Genomic DNA, 19,910 nt, shown 5'->3' with positions numbered 1-19,910 from the left:
GGTAAGGAAAATCCCAGGTTCAATCCCCCAGTCTGTGCTGTGTTAGCTGACCTCAAGCAGGTCGACAGAAGGATACTGCAATTGGCCTCAGCTCCCCAGGCAGGGGAGTGACCCCTGCTGGAAAGTGTGAGTGGCAGGTGAGGACAGGAGTAACTTCAGCTGTGATGCCCCGACAGTCATGGACAGGAGGAAAGAAATTAGGAGAAGGCGGCAAAGTATGTTTTAAAATGTAACATAACAGATTTTTAAAAATCCTTCCTTAAAGTAAAATACTTCCAGAGAAATGAGGATACAATGCATCATTTTATAAATTCAATCCTTTATCATCCGGGCAGTAAAAGAGAATAATTATGTGGTCAAAGGGTAAATTCGGTAGAGCTTGCTATAGCCCTATCCCCAACTCATTCTCTCATCTAGCAAAGCTATGCTCCAGGCGAGGGTCTGTCTCCACTTGCATTCATGTCTAGCGAGACTGGGTTCTAGGAGGAGGAGCAAAGCTTCACTGTTTTAGCCATATTTCTGACTCTCACTCCCGCCTAGTAAGGCTGAATATGCCCTGTAATTTTCAGGTTTAAGTCACTATTGATAGTCCGATTTCATTTACATCCATTCAAACTTCATACTGACTGTCATTGTATTTAGCTTCTACTTGAAAATCTCTCCTCACAAATGTGTTGGTGAATGGCACAGAAAACAATTATTTGTTAGAATTGGTGTATAGTGGGTAACAATACTAAATAAGATACCAGATAGAATAAAATGCCCAGGAGGGTAGGTTGGTGGGGACGTCACTGAGATATAGGGGTTGATTTTCAGTGTGCCGCGAGGCGGGCTTTTAGGCGTGCGGAGGGCTAAAATCCCGAATTCGGGGGTCCCAACACCATCCCACCTAAAACCCGCCTCCATGTAAGTTTCAAAGGAGGCGGGTACCCGCCCCGCACTGGGACCCGCCGACCCGAGGCGGGAAGGGATTAATGCCAATTAACTGCCTGTTAACAGGTAGTTAACAGGCAGTTTTTAGCCTAATCCCTATTTTGAAGGTTGTCGTGTGGGATTCCCGATGGCTCCAAACCACGCCAAGTTAGAGGAGTCGGGCCGATGGGTTGAAGGACTTGGAGGGGTCGAGATGTCAGTGTTCAGGTGAGTGATGGGTGCACGAGTGCAAAGGTAAGTGTGTTTGGTGTGTCTAAAGTGTGTAAAGAAGTTTAAATTACCTGTACTTACCTTTACAGCCTTCCTTCCTCTGGGTTTCGGGAGTCCATCATTCAGCCGGCACAGAAAGCAGAATGGCTGCGAGCTGTCAAAAGTGACAGCCTGCAGCTTTCAGTGCCGGCGAGATTTCTAACTGAGTCTGCGTAGGAGGGCTCAGGTTAGAAGTAAGACTGTCAGTGTTTGACAGCTTCAAACAGCTGCGAAACACTGATATTTCATCTGTCAACACGTCTTGACAGATGAAATTTCAGTCTGTGATGTCACCTGTTGCCAGGTGGCCCTTAATTGGCCTGCTGAGCCCGCTGGGCGGGCGCAACAAGGTCAATCAAGTGAAAATCGTGTGGATTGGCCACATCTCGATGGAGGCGGGACTACAACCCGAAAGTTGTAGTCCCGCCTCCTTCCCGACTTCTGAATGAAAATCCAGCCCATAGTTTCTTGAATCCTGCAGGAAGGTTCACAGAACATGCAAGCTGCTGTTCAATGTGCTTTCTTAACTGCTGGCGATGTGATATCTGGAGCAGTTTGCTCCCAGCAGCAATGTAACCTATAATGTGACCAAGCTGGGTAGGTGTGACAATAATGAAACTATGCAATAAAGCCAAAGAAACTGCTGCTGACAATGGGCCTTTGAATCACAATTGTAGCAATATTGGGGCAGTGTATTGGCAGCTCTGCTCTACGTCCAATTGATGGAACAAAGTGTAGAGGAAGCTTTTCATTTCACTTAGCCAAAGCAATGTCTCACTTGGGAATGCTCAATTGCATAAAGAGATTTTGCACTGCATTTAATCTGTGCCGTGCCTATAAGTACATAATGGAGCAGCATAGGAGTCTTGCCCTGCATCTGGCTGACACTATAGTCAACCTGGGAGTACTTGATGCGGTAGAGTAGAGAGAGTTTTTTCCTCCATCTAACCATGGAGGAACCATCTAACTGGTAACCTTGGAATGCTCAATGCTAACATTGGTGATAAAAATGTTCCATTCCTCAATATTAAAATCCTCCCCAGAATCAGCATAAAGCTCTCCCAAAATATATCAGAAATAAAAAAATAAATATAATTGTGCTAATCAGTGGGACTCACAATGAACAATGTCCTCAATTTAATCTTTTTCTAGTTTGAATATAATGAAATAGGCGGAATGCAATTCCCCAAACTTGCTTATAGGTAACCTCAAAACTCCTGTATCATTTTTATATGAAGACTTTGTTCCCTAATTGCTCGGCAATGTCAACATGATTCTAAACTGCTGCCTGCTATTTAGACCTGGGATTAGGCGAACTTATAACCACCAAATCATCTCCCATAGCATTGCTCTTGGCTAAAAGTTAAAACCAAATGTCTCTTTTCCCCTGTCTCTGTGGCTGTCTGTCACTCACACTAATCCGGTCTCTCTCACTCTGCTTTTGTCTTCCACTTCTTCTGTCTCATTCTTTTTCTCTATCTCAGTATGGCTCACACACACTTTCCCCCATTCTCATCTCTGAAGAGTGAGGCCGCGGACTGATTTTCCACTCCTGAGCGCAAAGATGCGGAGGCCAATCTTAGTGGCCTTTAATAAAATAAATGGAAAAGGCAGAGGGGAAAAAAGCCCTGGTGCTGATGTGCTGTAATAGAGTGAAGTTGTTCTTGTTTCTGGAGTTGCTGATCTGTGTCAAATTTATTCAGCACTTTCTGATCGACATCAACCTATATTTTTGATTTGATGTTTTATTTCTTGCCAACACAGAATAGCACATCCAACCATCCCCATGGATCTGAATATCTTTTTGACCACAGCCATTTTGGCAGGTGGTCTCTCTCAGCTTGGTTAATTAGAGGTAGGCCCGAGCACAGGCCGAGGCAGTGGAATTGTGGCAGACAGGACCAGTGTCATAGCAAGAATAAATCGCATTTATTAACTTGCATTTTATATAATGCCTTTAATGTAGTAAAACATCCCAGGGTGCTTCACAGGAGCGTTATCAAATAAAATTTGACACACCGTGATGAGAAAGGGAAGGGAGTGAGAAAGAGAGCAGTCAGAGCTAGTACTGGAGGGTGTGCAGGAACATGCTTCTGATCTACGATACATGTGTTATTCAAATTGGCATTAGAAGGTATGGCTGGAGTAAGATGGTGTGGTCTGCTGTGGTACTTGCAGGGCGTGGTGTATTATTGATTTTTCAGGGACGACATAGTCTCAAGGTAGGATGGGATGTTTATGGCTAAATTTGTAATGCTTTTCTGAATAATTGAACTTCTTGTGTGTTAATAATATTGCGAAGCTTATTTTTAGGGGCGTGCAGTAGGGTGAGCGAGGAAGTGTCATGACGCCTATATAGCACTGAAACTTTTTCAATAATATGTTTTTGTGAGTGAACCAGTCAGAAATGACACCAGAGAGATGGTTCTGGAATTTCATTGGTTCCTGGTGACATGGTTAGGCACTCTGATTGGTTCCAGGCATCTAATTTGTTAAACTGGCAGGTTGAAGCAGGCAGTGATTTCTGGGATCCGATTGGTTAACGTTCTGATATGTGATTGGTGAAAGGAAAAGGACTCTGGAACACTCTGACACTGCAATGCTACATTTACAGATACAACATACATGTTATCGTATTTTAGTAAAAAGAATTGTACCAAGCTCACTGTATATTCAGAGCCAGAGAAGTAGTCTTGCTAAATCACTAGGTGGGGAAAGAGTAATTTATGAGTTAAGTAATAAAATACATAAAACTAACTGCGCTACACATTTTATAATGATTTCTGCTCACTGTAGTATTAAGGAGGCAGTCAATAAATATCTGAAAATCTAGGGTTTGGCTTCTTCTAAAGTGTAGGGTTACATACTTTAAACTTTGGTAATTTAATATAACATAGGTATGTCTAATGTTTATGGAAAGCTATCATTTACTTTATAAAACAACTTTTGGATAACTGTCTAAAGCATAAACTGTCACACTCAGTCTTAATGCTTTTTTGATATGTAAATAAGTCACAGCACCATGGTCAAACTTAATCATCAAGGTGCTATGTGTTTCGAGCTGTGCAAAGAGCTCTGTATGGATAAAGTGAATGTGAAGTATAATGGAAAAATCCTTTTCAGTGCCTTATCCCTCATTCCCTGCCTTGATTCAGCCATTAAAGGCTTTTGAGGCCCCAGAAGAAAATATACTGGCGGGGGAGGTGAGGGAGAAGAATTAGGATATCCATCGCCTGTCAGGTTAGTAACTGGGAAGCATTGTGTTCCCTAGAATATTCCTGGTCTTTGGCTTTGCATTTTATGAAGAACTGAGTTCTAGAGTTCTGAAGTCAAAATCTCCTAGACATTCATCGCCAATAACTCATTCAAGTGCATCATCTGAAAAAAGGTAGGGGTCCTTCATCAGATCATACTGAAAATTTCATATCAGTTCCATTTATTATTCCTCATTTATTTGGCAGTTTATGAATAAAATGTATCTTTAATCATGTACATACACACTTCAAAAATGAAACATTTTTCCAGGTTTCTGTATGGTCCGGGGGTAAATCCTAGTGTGATACAGATGGATACAAACCAAAGCGACCATAGATTCAATCCCTGCTCTCTGCTGAGGCAGTAGTAGGAACACAGCAATTGATCTCAACATCCATGGACTAAGGTTGGGAAACCAATATCCAAGATTCCCTTGTTGATCACTATCCCATGATCTCTGCTGGAAAATGTGTGTGCGTGTGTGTGGATATTGAACGAGGACTGGTTTCATGTTTCCCTACGGCCAGGCTCAGGTGTGAAGAATGACCACTTGGGTGAGGTATCCCCAGGTTGCTGGCACCCTTTGAACCTGTACCCGAGAACAGGCCAACGTGTTCAGGAGAGCACCCTTTGAACCTGTACCCGAGAACAGACCAGCATGTTCAGGAGGGCACCCTTTGAACCTGTACCCGAGAACAGGCCATCGTGTTCAGGAGAGCACCCTTTGAACCTGTACCTGAGAACAGGCCAGCATGTTCAGGAGGGCACCCTTTGAACCTGTACCCGAGAACAGGCCATCGTGTTCAGGAGAGCACCCTTTGAACCTGTACCTGAGAACAGGCCAACGTGTTCAGGAGGGCACCCTTTGAACCTGTACCTGAGAACAGGCCAACGTGTTCAGGAGAGCACCCTTTGAACCTGTACCCGAGAACAGGCCAACGTGTTCAGGAGAGCACCCTTTGAACCTGTACCCGAGAACAGGCCAGCATGTTCAGGAGAGCACCCTTTGAACCTGTACCCGAGAACAGGCCAGCATGTTCAGGAGGGCACCCTTTGAACCTGTACCCGGGAACAGGCCATCGTGTTCAGGAGAGCACCCTTTGAACCTGTACCCGAGAACAGGCCAGCATGTTCAGGAGGGCACCCTTTGAACCTGTACCCGAGAACAGGCCAGCATGTTCAGGAGAGCACCCTTTGAACCTGTACCCGAGAACAGCTCAGCGTGTTCAGGAGGGCACCCTTTGAACCTGTACCCGAGAACAGGCCAACGTGTTCAGGAGAGCACCCTTTGAACCTGTACCCGAGAACAGGCCAATGTGTTCAGGAGAGCACCCTTTGAACCTGTACCCGAGAACAGGCCAACGTGTTCAGGAGGGCACCCTTTGAACCTGTACCCGAGAACAGGCCAACGTGTTCAGGAGGGCACCCTTTGAACCTGTACCCGAGAACAGGTCAGCGTGTTCAGAAGAGGAGGGGAGAAAATTGTGGGGAAACTTCTTATAGGCATCAGAGAATCCATTTTGACAACACAGAGGGATGAATTTTGGCTTTTAGCGCGGGTGGAAAACAAGTGGTCGTGGATTGGTGGTACGTTTTACCACACTGCCCAATTTTTGTTTCCATTGAAGTTAATTAATATGAAAATCGGGCAGGGTGTAAAGCAAGTGGACTATCCACTACCACCATTTTCCACTGGTGGTAAAAGTGTAAATTCCCCCCGGAGTGAGTTGTTCCACACACATGGTCCAATATCCATTTAGCTGACAGGCTACATGATCAAACCTACAGTACGACTAGTTGGAATGTCAAAGCCTGGGAAACACAAAGATAATCTTAGTAAATCAAAGAGACTCTTAAATTGAGGGCAGGTTGGGCCGTGTACTTACCGCTCTGTGCTGGGTGGCAGCCATGTTTTCCCAATCACTGTCTGGTTGGAGGCTGCTGACAACAGGTGGTAGCTCCTCAGAGTGAGGTTTGTTGATTACTAGCGTGTGCAGGGGCAGGTGTGAGGCTGCGTGCTGGTCATTGTGCTCCTCCCTTTCCCTCTCCCGCACCAATCGTTCCTGGACCATTGCTTCCTCTCCATCAGCAGAAGAAGCATACGGAGAGGCGGCTTGCTTGGAAGACATTCTGCTGTTGAACGTAAAGAAGAAGAACACAGATTCAATAATAATAATAAAAGTGCATTAATGCTTTGACAAAATAATTCCTCTTTGAAGCTTTCAGAATGCATGCATTTACTAATATACATAACACTTTGAATACAGAGTTACTATTTCTAAGGTAGGAAGTATGATCATCCCTGGGATTCCCACACAACTGGGGATGGGGCTGGGGCGGGGAGCATGATTTTGAAGCCTCCCACCTGGCAAAAACAGAATGGTAGCACCCCGAAAATGTTGGGGAATCGTTCACTGCCTCGTTCCCACTGACGTTGTGGCCATCTCTATCTTCCCTACGGCCTACCATTGGGTGGCTGGAGCACCAGCCTGAGTCAGGCAGTAAGTTTTATTCATTCAAGGGATGTGGCATCACTGGCAAGGCCAGCATTTATTGCCCATCCTTAATTGCCCTTGAGAAGGTGGTGATGAGCCACCTTGAACCAATGCAGTTTTTCCTAGCAGCTTGGTACAACTGAGTGGCTTGCTAGGCCATTTCAGAGGGCAGTTAAGAGTCAACCACATTGCTGTGGGTCTGGAGTCACATATAGGACAGACTGGCTTAAGGCGGCAGATTTCCTTCCTTAAAGGACATTCGTGAACAAGATGTGTTTTTACGATAATCTGGTAGTTTCATGGTCACCATTACTGGTGCTAGCTTTTTATTCCAGATTTATTTAATTAACTGAATTTAAATTCCACAGCTGTCGTAGTGTGATTTTAACTCATGTCTCCAGATCACTAGTCCAGGCTTCTGGATTACTAGTCCAGTAACATAACCACTGTGCTACTGGTTCTTTTGATTGTCCTACGACATACATTACTGCCATATTGGGGCAATACTGGGTGGTGCGTGTGCTAAACAAATTGATAGCCTGCCTCAATATTCAATAAACACCTCACACCCATTGTGTTGGCAAGCCCCTGGTCCCAGACGCAATCTCCCAGCATCAGCTACCAGTCGAAGACGAGCCCAGCTGGTAAGTTTTAATTTATTTGTTGTGGGGCCGGAGAGAGCAGGTATGCTTCTTCGGGCTCAACAAAAACAACCTGGGCCACTGCCACACTGAGTCCTCTCACCCTCCCCCCCCAACCCCTTCCTGAGAATGGAAACCCCACCGCCACCCCACTCCACAAACTACCTTCTTCCAGCCGGAAGCCAGCAGGCTTCCCCTGGGAATCTCGTTTTCAGCCCGCAGCCTGCTGGCTCTATGTCAGTGAAGCCAGACCCTCAAAATAAACCAGGCCTCCCATCGGGACTGTCGGTCGTCTGGCAGGCAGGCTCTGCCGGGCTGACCAGCCGAATGCCGCTCGAGGGTTGGGGAGGGGATTCACTGCAACATGTTTCTCTGACACTGGATGGGATGCTTGGAGGGGTGAATGCCAAGCAGAAAGCACTGGCCAAGTATCCCTGAGTCACTTTTACACATCTGCTAGTGTCTGTCTCAACATCAAGATTGACCATGACCTGAAAACAAGGCCACCTGCCAGAGACTGGGGAGGCAAGAGTGAAAATAAAATGTCGGAAACTGCAACTTTTTATAAATGGAATATGAAGATTTTTTTTTTTTTTTAAATTGGCAGTAATCCTTACTTCTTTCCCCCATGGTTTCTCCAAGAAACACATCAACCACAGTTGAAAAGCCAGGTTGGTGATCTACTTCCAGACATTTGCCAGTATCTTTTAGACCCAGGCCTTCGGAGTTGCATCAAAGCAATTCGAAGGCCAGGTCTCCAGCTCATTTTCCCCTCCCTGTTGGAAAGACCTGCCCTCCAGCCCCTCCTTTACAGCAGCATTCCTCAAACCAGGAGTAGAGCCGGGTGGAGGGTTGCAAGTGCCACCCAGCACTCCGAGGCTGTCTCATTCGTTTTCTAGCATATTTGCGACAGTGATTGTGGATAAAGGTGAAGAAAAATAAAACTCAACATACGAGACAATTCTTAACATGCCAGCGGCTCAGTACAGAAGTAAGAATAGCAATTGAAATTTTGATCTCAGTGCAGAAACCCCAATGCAGTACCCATAGGTAACTTGTAAAATAGATAAGGGAGAAACAGTAGAAGACACTAAGAATATCCCAACACTGGACAAACAGGGGGCTAAAGGGGGGGGGAGGAGCTAAACATGATCAAAATCACTAAGGAAGTGGTACTCGGTAAAATAATGGGACTCAAGGCGGATAAATCACCTGGACCTGATGGCTTACATCCTAGGGTCTTGAGGGAAGTGGCGGTAGGGATTGTGGATGCATTGGTAATAATTTTCCAAAACTCCCTGGACTCGGCAAAGGTCCCGGCAGACTGGAAAACTGCTAATGTAACACCCTTATTTAAAAAGGGCAGTAGACAGAAGGCTGGAAACTATAGACCGGTTAGCCTAACATCTGTGGTAGGTAAAATTTTGGAGTCCATTATTAAGGAGACAGTAACAGGACATTTGGATAATCATAATTTAATAGGACAAAGTCAGCATGGTTTTATGAAGGGGAAGTCATGTTTGACAAATTTGCTGGAGTTCTTTGAGGAAGTAACATATAGGGTGGATAAAGGGTGTGATGAAATATTCCATTCATCACTGCCTGTGACTGTGGTTGGTTTCAGTTTCATTTCCCTTACCTCTGTTCCATTTCCTCACTATTGTATTGTACTATGTGTAGGGCTCCGCCCATACCTGGCCCATTGTATTGTACTATGTGTAGGGCTCCGCCCATACCTGGCCCCTATGTAAGCTGGCCCAGCCTGCAGCACATCCAGTACGGCAGAGCTCTGGATGGAAGATACCTCTCTCCTGTGTGTTACCTTCTAAGTCAATAAAAGCCTTGTTTTGTTTCGCTAACATCGAGTCTCGGATTTATTGAGGCACATCAAAGGGGAACCAGTGGACGTAGTGTATTTAGACTTCCAAAAGGCATTTGACAAGGTGCCACACAAAAGATTATTGCTTAAGATAAAAAATCACAGGATTGGGGGTAATATTCTGGCATGGATAGAGGATTGGCTATCTAACAGAAGGCAGAGAGTTGGGATAAATGGTTCATTCTCAGACTGGCAATCAGTAACTAGTGGTGTTCCGCAGGGGTCAGTGCTGGGTCCCCAACTCTTTACAATCTATATTAACGATTTGCAGGAGGGGACCGAGTGCAACATATCAAAGTTTGCAGATGATACTAAGATGGGAGGGAAAGTAGTGAGTGAGGAGGACATAAAAAACCTGCAAGGGGACATAGACAGGCTAAGTAAGTGGGCAGTGATTTGGCAGATGGAATACAATACTGGAAAGTGTGAGGTTATGCACTTTGGCAGGAAAAATCGTAGAGCAAGTTATTATCTTAATGGCAAGAAACTGGAAAGTACTGAAGTACAAAGGGATCTGGGGGTCCTGGTGCACGAAACTCAAAAGGTTAGTATGCAGGTGCAGCAAGTGATTAAGAAGGCCAATGGAATGTTGGCTTTCATTGCTAGGGGGATAGACTATAAAAATAGGGAGGTATTGCTTCAGTTGTACAAGGTATTGGTGAGACCGCACCTGGAATACTGCGTACAGTTTTGGTGTCCATACTTAAGAAAGGACATACTTGCTCTCGAGTCAGTGCAAAGAAGGTTCACTCGGTTAATCCCGGGGATGAGGGGATGGACATATGAGGAGAGGTTGAGTAGATTGGGACTCTACTCATTGGAGTTCAGAAGAATGAGAGGCGATCTTATTGAAACATATAAGATTGTGAAGGGGTTGGATCGGGTGGATGCGGGGAGGATGTTCCCAATGATGGGTGAAACTAGAACTGGGGGCATAGTCTTAGAATAAGGGGCTGCTCTTTCAAAACTTAGATGAGGAGGAACTACTTCACTCAGAGGGTGGTAGGTCCATGGAATATGCTGCCCCAAAAAGCTGTAGAAGCTACATCATTACATAAATTTAAAACAGAAATAGACAGTTTCCTAGAAGTAAAGGGAATTAAGGGTTACGGGGAGCGGGCAGGAATTTGGACATGAGTCTAGGTTCAGATCGGTCATGGCCCTGTGGGTAGCGGAGTGGGCCCAGGGGCCGTGTAGCCTGATCCTGCTCCTATTTCGTGTGTCTAATTCTGTTAGATTCAGGAGATGGTTCTGTGATAGTGGATTGGCGGTTAGGATCAGATCAGCCATGATCTTATTGAATGGCGGAGCAGGCTCGAGGGGCCGATTGGCCTACTCCTGCTCCTATTTCTTATGTTCTTATGTAACCAGTGGATGTGGTGTATTTGGACTTTCAGAAGGCTTTCGATAAGGTCCCACATAAGAGATTAGCGTGCAAAATTAAGGCACATGGGATTGGGGGCAAGGTATTAACTTGGATAGAGAACTGGTTGGCAGACAGAAAGCAAAGAGTTGGAATAAACGGGTCATTTTCCGAGTGGCAGGCAGTGACTAGTGGGGTACCGCAAGGATCGGTCCTAGGACCCCAGCTGTTCACAATATATATTAATGATCTGGACGAGGGAATTGGATGTAATATCTCCAAATTTGCAGATGACACAAAGCTGGGTGGGAGGGTAAGCTGTGAGGAGGATGTCGTGAAACTCCAGTACGATTTGGACAGGTTGGGTGATTAGGCAGAAACATGGCAAATGCACTATAATGTGGATAAATGTGAGGTTATCCACTTTGGTGGCAAAAACAGGAAGGCAGATTATTATTTGAATGGCAATAGATTGAGAGAAGGGGAAGTGCAAAGAGACCTGGGTGTTATTGTGCACCAGTCGCTGAAGGTAAGCATGCAGGTGCAGCAGGCGGTTAAGAAGGCAAATGGTATGTTGGCCTTCATAGCAAGAGGGTTCGAGTACAGGAACAAGGATGTCTTGCTACAGTTGTACAGGGCCTTGGTGAGACCGCACCTTGAGTATTGTGTGCAGTTTTGGTCACCTTACCTGAGGAAGGACGTTCTTGCCATGGAGGGAGTGCAGCGAAGATTCACCAGGCTGATACCTGGGATGGCAGGAATGACGTATGAGGAGAGATTGTGTCGATTGGGCTTATACTCACTGGAGTTTAGAAGATTGAGAGGGGATCTCATCGAAACCTATAAAATTCTGTCAGGTCTGGACAGACTAGATGCAGGAAGGATGTTTCTGATGGCCGGGGAGTCCAGAACCAGGGGTCATAGTCTAAGGATAAGGGGTAAGCCATTTAGGACTGAAATGAGGAGGAATTTCTTCACCCAGAGAGTGGTGAACCTGTGGAATTCTCTGCCACAGAGGGCGGTGGAGGCCAGTTCATTAAATATATTCAAGAAAGAGTTGGATATATTTCTTGAGGCTAAAGGGATCAAGGGATATGGGGAGAAGGCAGGGACAGGGTACTGAAATTTGATGATCAGCCATGATCTCATTGAATGGCGGAGCAGGCTCGAAGGGCCGAATGGCCTACTCCTGCTCCTACCTTCTATGAATTCTAGAGAACCACCTCTCTTTTAAAAGCAAAGATAGGACCGCTTTAAAACGCCTCTGAATCCCACCTACACAGCACTGCCTTGTGTGGGTTTAAGGAGCAAGATATTTCAAACAAATGTGGGCCAAAATAATCCTTGTTTATAACCAGCCTACTACAAAACAGCATCACCAAATTAGTATTATGTCAACTAATCTTTCAATTCAATTAAGACTTTTCTAAAACAGTTTCCTTGAAGCTCCTTCCATTCAAATGTATAGCATAGTTACGCATCTCTCATATTTTAGCCATTACAATCACAAATATCAAAAGTATAGAAATAAAGAGAAAAAATAGCAGTTATCTCATGCTAGCTTCTTCTGACTTGGAGCCTGGAATTTGCAAGCACCTCCCAATCTGCAAATTTTGCTTACCAATAGCAATTAATCTCTAACTGACCTCAGAATTTACAGCAATTAAACTATAGGTCCTAAACACAATTCCACTTTACGCAGTAGAATACAATGTACATTACAAGGTATAATTCTCTGGCTGTTATGAAACAGTTTATCATCCAACTTACTGTAAGCAACACCATTGGAAATCTGCTAGTACTATCCAATTATCAATCAGGCGAAGATTCAAAATCCATTTCAGTATCAGGTAAATATGTCATTGAAGGAGCAACAGGTAAATGACTTTAACAAATTGGGTAACATGGCACTGGAGTGGATTAATTTGAACTTGGAGCATCCCCCATACAAAAAAAGTTTAAGACTTATAAGTAAAAAGGAAAGGCTTAAGGACCATTTTAGACATACTGTACCTAGAGAAACAAGTCTCGTTTCTCCAAAGGGTGGGGCACTGCAATTTCATTTATTTAGCCATTTTTCACAAGTTGGTTCCAGGGCTAATAATTATTCTTATGACCCATATATGTATTGTTCCCCAAACCTCCATAAATGTTATACAGTAATAAGCATGAACATTTTTTCAATTTTAGATCTATTGCCACATTTTTACTGTTCTCCCATCGCTGTGCTATTTCTCAATATGGTAAAATGGGCTGCTCCCCAACAGATTTTCAGAAGTGGGGTACTGAGAGAGATTCTAGTCAGCGGAATTCTTAATGTGAATCCACACTTTCAGTATAGTTCAAAAACCACACAAACCAGAAGATCTCATATTTGCTGATCTTAAATGGGGCAGCAGCTCAAGCACTACAATGGGCCTGAGGAACCCTGGCTAGAGAGGAGAATGAAAAATCAGCTAAGCTTCCTGTTCCTTATTATTATTGTGACCCTTAATGGAAAGTGTGACTGTGTGGACATCGGGTGAGGAAAGGATTGAACCTATCCACAATGGCCTTACAGTAGAATAGATTGCTGGACCAGCCCACATATGAAGGTTGGCCATTTGGGCGAGGTGCTTGAATGCTTTTGATCCCTGTGAAACCCAGCATGAGTCAATGTCTTGAGAAGAGAAAATTGAAGCGAAAAAAAAACTATAGTTAAAAAATGAGCATTTGGAGTATGCGAGCCAACATAATCTGTCACTCATCGGGGTGAGGGTTAATTCACTACTGGAGAATGGAACTTATTACGCTTTCCATCTGGCAACACTTTGATTCTGGCAGCAATACTAGTCATCCCTAAATTAGTGAAGAACTTATAAAGAGAGTTGAAAATTGAGGATCCCACAGAATTTGCCAGCTCCGCAGGGAAAGCCACTCCAAAGAGCTTGGGTGTGCGCAGCATGTGCACATTTCGCAAGGGATCGAAGTGCCCTCACACAGCATTACAGTCAAATGTTGACAAGCTGACCAAAAATCCATCCTGCATCCAACACATCATTTTCCAGCTGTGAGGGTGGGCAGACAAAGTGCTTCTCTACATCTATCAATGTCCATGTTCGCCAAGCACTAGGATATGTACTGACTGGCTTAAGGTGATTCACCCTTCAAATTCCTTTCCACCCTCTCTGTGAAGAAGGACCTAGACTCTGCTCATGGGCTAACGTATAGATCATCTGGCTCATCAGTTGGTAAATGCACCACCTGGTAAGATGGGCCCATCCCCACCCAAACCATCCCAAATAGATTCTCTACAGACCGGAGTGGTCCCAGGCTCAATCAGTGAGTCAGCTCATCTCAGTCTAGGCAACAGCAGGAATTGACCGCAATGAACCCTTATTAGGGAAAGGAGAAGAAAGCTGTCAGATTTCCCACCCCTGATCACTTTCTAGTGACTCCTTTTGGATAGTGTAAGCACCTGTGAAACTTTAGTCAGCATAAGTCAAGACAGGACGGGAAGAAATTGGGGGTGGGGGGAAAACTCACTATGTGAGGCACTGTACGTTGTCCCACTCAATTATAACACATTAGAATGCCATTGCATCATGTCACCAATGGAGCTTATTTCCTCATAATATAATTGCATCCTCAAAGGAATGTTGGAAACAGAACGTCACTGAGTGAAGTTAACCCAAAAGAAAAATATGGGAAAGTCCTGTTGACAAAAGATACATCAGCACTTGCTCTTCAATAATCTTTGGAGTCAGTCTCTGCAAATTAGTGGATCTGCTGTGTGTGACTCAGTTCATTCCCTACTGTTGTGCACAGGGCAAATACAGGCCTATGATGGAAAGTTATATTCCAGAGGGCTGTTTGATGTTAGTGATATAATCACCAGGGATTACATGACTCCCTCAAAATGGTAGGAAACAGCAGGGTGCACCAGCAAAGTGAAAACCAGAGACTCAATCACTTAAAGTTCTAATGGGTAAAGGCTGGATTTGATTACCAGTTATAATACACACACTGTTACATAGCCCTCTAGTTACTGAAAAATATAACCTTGTACATTCTGACATGCGAGCATACAATGCATAAAATTTACCCTATATTTGTTCACCCTTACATAGTTCTGGAATTGTAGTCAATTTACAGACTCTATTGACAGGAAGTTTACTGACGCAAGGAGGCTTTTAAGGGTCTGTATTAACCTACAATAGACAACTAGAGAATGAATTACTACAGCTCACGGGGTCCAAATGTGTGTGTGTGTGAGAGAGAGAGGGAGAAAGAAAAAGAAAGAGAGAGAGAAAAAGAGAAAGAAGGGGAAAGAGAAAGAAAGAGAGAGAGAGAGAGAGAGAGAGAGACTGGTCCCAAAACAACTCTGAACCACACATACCTCTACAAATCACTCTTGAGCCCCAATATTATATATAGTCCCAGCACTGGATGCAGGAGAGGCATCTTCAATAATATAACCCGAGTTCCTGAAATATGTCGTTATCTCTCAAAGCTACTGATATTGGCCAGCAATCAGTGTGCCACAAATTGCAAAAAAATCTATTCATCTAAATGGGAAATTGGGTAACTTATTTAAGTAACTATACCCATTCCATCATTCATTCCTTTGGGTCTTGAAATTGACCCAAAAAGTTTCAAATGCTGAAATTGAAATGTTCAGCTTAAAACAGCTTAGTTTCTACATAAATGAGAGGAAGCACAACATTTAAAGTTATATACAGGACTTAATTAAACCTGGGATTGGGGAATGATAACTCGATTTTCTGGCTCCCAAACCTAATATTTGGTTTCTCATTTTTCTGCCCTCTTCTCCTGAATGAGCTGATTCTTGCTGCAGTACAGTCCTCATAGGTTCGGTTCAGTTATCTCGCCCATGTATGACACTTAGTGCTGGCAGGCTATTTGACTATATGGGCATCACTGACAAGCCTGATTCTACTCTTCTCCAATGTCTACACACATGTTTTTGCAGCACTGAACTGCAATCCGTAGCAGGATATTTTCTGATGATTTTTTTTACCCTAATAAGCCCATAGGTACTAACACCATACATTTCATTCTGGCAAACTAACAAAAGCTGACATGACCTCAAAATATTTAACAACTCAAAACCAGCCTGATGTTAGTCCTGTGACATGTGGTTACATTGAAGGCACAGGCTTACAGTAACCTAATCTGCCAGTAAGTTAAACATTCCTCTTCTCCTGAATGTGCTCATATAGAAGAAGATTGTGGTAAAAATTGCAGAGATTTTCCTTCAATTTTTGCACAGAACTTGTTGGTTATTTTAACTATGTATTGGTACTCTGTTGCTAAATGGATTGTTAACAACCTTCGACAGTTTTCACAATGACATGAAGCCATTCATCTCCCCTACACCAGTTTGTACTGACACTGTTCAGATTCTGACACCCAGTTAATGCTAGTATTCACCCTCTCCCCTCAGCTCACAGTGACATTCTTGTCCCCCTGTTCCACCCACCAGTTCATGGTGGCACTCTTTCTTCCTTTGCCAATTTCATGTCAGCATTCTTTTTTCTCCTCTGAGCACCTATTAACAGCATGTAATAGTTTTCAATCCCCAAGAGCACTATCTGAGAGTATTGCTAAGGGGAGAGCCAGGAACAGTGCTAAGAGGAGGAATCAGGAGTGGCAGTAATGGGAGAACTAGGAGCAACACTGAGTAGAGGAACCAGCAGTGGCACTAGTGGGGGAACTAGGAACAGTGCTAAGGGGAAGAGCCAGGAGTGCCACAAATGGGGAAATGGTGATAAGGGGAGGAGTTGCTTTTGCCCACAAATGCAGACAAGCATACACTGATTGTTCATGACAAACACTGATTGATGGCGTTTATGTGAGGTCAATTGTCGCATCTGTGCCTGATTTGTGTGGCTCAGTACTACACTGGATATTGCACTTACCAATTGAACTATCACAGTAGCAGCAGACTCATGTTTTCTTAACAGTTTAATAATCTTTTCAGAAGGTTTGACATGTTATTTGTCACAACACACAGTGCTGCATTTGTCCAGAATGAGCAGAAATTGCGTCCTAAGACCAATTTGATTTGACCTGGATGCAATTAAGATAGTAACAAATTGACCCAAATCTCATCAAGATGAGTTAGAAAACATTTTCAAAAGCCCTTCCTTGTTTTTTTCACTTCAAGCTTGCCAGGTGCACACTCTCAGTGGGTTTCACTTCAAGTGCTGGGACTGATTGAATCACAATATCCACTGTGCACAGGAACTCTGCCAGGTCCCAGTTGGGGTTGTATTACTTTGCTGAAGAGCTGACACCTTGTCTAGTCTACCTGACCTCTTCCATTACACATAATGCTTCTGAGACAAGCTATTGGCTCAAGCACACAGAGGGTCAACAGTTTATTCTCTCAACTAAAGGATGTTAGGTTGGGTTGAGGTATCAAATGTACTGTGAAAGACTTTTAAAAAGTTATCACAGCTGATGAAAACACCGGAATGTGAAGAAAGAGAAGAATGAGAATGAGAAAGAGAGGAGAATTAAAAAAAAGAGAAAGGGGATTGAAAAAGAAGTAGGGGAATGAGAAATGAGAGATTTATGAGAAAGAAAAAGAGAGGAATGAGGAAGAGGGAGAAATGGAATAAGAAAAATAGAGAAAGAAGGGAATTAGAAAGAGGAAGTGGGAAATGAAGAAAACAGCAAAAGTAACTAGAGAAAATAAGAAGAGGTTCTTCTCTTTGATTGCTTGCTGCACAGAGTAAAATTACTTTATACTGTATTCTGTAAAATGCACAAATCAGTTAACCTTAGGTAATCATACCAGCATTTTTCAAATTAGCAAAATCATTAACTTCCTCGTATGGTTTCTTCAAGCAATACATCCTGATTAAAACGCTCATAAAGCAGTGTATAACTGTTAAAGACAAAATTTACAAATCTGTCACATGTTTTCATGAATATTTCAGTGAATGAAGTGCTTGAAATATCAGGTGCAAGATAAAATAATTAAGCTAATTCCAATTTAAATAGGAGTTTTATGAAGCAGTCCATGTTTCAAAGAGGATTTAACAGCTATTGGTACAATTCTCACAATTTATGGAGGCAGTGCATTGCAGTGATTCTGTCTTCCGGGAAGAATATTAATATAAGACAGACTAAGAAATGAATATGAGATCCAGTAAGCTAATTATGGACTTTATAAAATAAATATATTTTGAAAAACACATAAATGTTTAAAAATTGCATCTGAGAAATCACTGTGGCAGCAATTTGGAGCCAAATAATATAACTATTCTTTATAATGAGTAAATACTTCCCGATCAATTGTCTTTCATATTTAATATTTCATGTTTCTAGATGATGAAGAGTACATGTTGGAGAGTGGATGTTTGGCAGTGAGTTACAGAGCAGTACTTCGATTCAGCAGTTCCAATATGTCATCAATTGCAAGACTGAAGACCACAAGCATCACACCCCTATGTGACAACCTCACTGGAGTGCCTCTGATTGGATCCATACACTCACATGACCCTCCTCTGCAGATCAACTTCACCTTCTGTATGATAGGTGATTGCAGGGCTATGGAGAAAGAGCAGGTGAGTGAGACTAATTGGATAGCCCTTTCAAAGAGCTGGCACAGGCACAATAGGCCAAATGGCCTCCTTCCCTGCTGTAAGATTCCATGATTGTATAAGTGCAGCAGCAAGAACTGATGCTGATCAGAAGCACAAAGCTGTGCTTCTCATAATTGTGAAAACTTCAGGTTCAGTTGACTTTGGTTTACCAGTGTTCATCTAGACCAAGCTTTTTATCTCCATTACTTCTGTTCCTCTTTAAAATCACTCTTACTCAAGTAATGAAAATAATGTCATAAAGGGAAGACTGTGCACAGGAAGTACCAGTACTCACAGACACAGTATGCCTACAGTTTGTAGGAAAGATGAAATTAAAAGTGTCATGGCAACATTGGTGTGCTAAATAAGCCTATTCTGAGTATTCCAATCACAGAAATAAAAGGTTAACAAAAATAGCTTTCATTAATACAAATGAAGCAAAAAATGAAAGGCCAACTGACAACTTGGGTTCAGCTCCATTTCAAGGGTCTAAAGGAGACGGAATGTGGCCAGTCTAGCCACAATGTGGCCAAAATCTAGCAGGCACAGGCCCACAGCACAAACTACTCGTACTTCCCCAGCAATTGGTACTAATTGGACAATTTCATTCAGGAAATGGGAAGATTCTTGTTTTGAGGTACATTGTTTGAAAAGGATATGGAATAGTCTACACTGCAAGGAGCTCATCTGATGTGAACCAAAGAACACTGTCACAGATGCACAAACCAAAAAGTGTAATTCATTAAAACAGGCTAAGAAATAGTAATCCTTTACCTTAAAAAAATCTATAATTTCAGAAAAAGGATATGTGAGATTTTTATGAAATTTCTAATTTTTGCCTAACCTCCATTGTTTAACCTTAGGTATTAAATAATTCTTAAACTAATGAGCAGTTTGATTATATTCAATATCATAACACTCAACTCAAAATTCAAACATTGACTTTATCTGCTGTTAGTTACCATTCACTTCTATAGAGGTAGAGCTACAATACTTTCAAAAGTGGATATCATTATTCAAAACTCAACTTCTTTGCTCAACTATTTTAATTAAGCAAGATTGTCCATTTGTCAAGAGTGTAATGGATTTCTATTTATTTTAAGTGGGTTAACACCTTCCCGAAAATAGCAAAAGAAGTTCATTCATGCTGCTACTACAGCATTCACACAATTAAAATAAATTTTAAAATTCTTAATCATAAAGGAAAACAGCCGCTTTATCTTATAGTCACAATGTGGTGGGTGAACTTTGACTGACAGGCGATATGACCAATTGTTACACAAACAATTGTAAATGGCTATTAGTGATCAAAGAATAAGGAAGCTAAAAGCAGTAACCCAACAACTTTTCAGTGCATTGGAAAACTTGAAAGGATATTTATTGTGCTCTACCTTGGGGTCATGTAATACAACTATTGCATTATAATGGAGTAATGTGATGATATGAGATGGTCAGGTGCATGTGTTACAAATGCTGAACTATTTAGCGATATAAACCACT

The 19,910-nt window shown here is 42.8% G+C and overlaps 1 protein-coding gene across 13 annotated transcripts in view; it reads right to left on the bottom strand.

Annotated features, from left to right (window-relative positions):
• The window catches only part of sox6 (SRY-box transcription factor 6), a 640,702-nt gene that overhangs the window by 363,035 nt on the left and 257,757 nt on the right, over positions 1–19,910 (bottom strand). For all 13 annotated transcript variants that reach the window (XM_086007882.1, XM_086007877.1, XM_086007883.1 and 10 more), the window contains one exon: positions 6,324–6,570. In XM_086007882.1, coding sequence (XP_085864008.1) covers positions 6,324–6,566 — 243 coding nt within the window. In that variant the 5' untranslated portion in view covers positions 6,567–6,570. The remainder of the gene's footprint in view (positions 1–6,323; positions 6,571–19,910) is intronic.

Source organism: Somniosus microcephalus, chromosome 15 (genome assembly GCF_052327205.1).
Source record: "Somniosus microcephalus isolate GS21.2 chromosome 15, FLI_Smic_1.0, whole genome shotgun sequence".
Taxonomy (NCBI): Eukaryota; Metazoa; Chordata; class Chondrichthyes; order Squaliformes; family Somniosidae; genus Somniosus; species Somniosus microcephalus.
The sequence above is the reverse complement of the archived record's forward strand: the minus strand, read 5'-3'. Positions and strand labels throughout refer to the sequence as shown.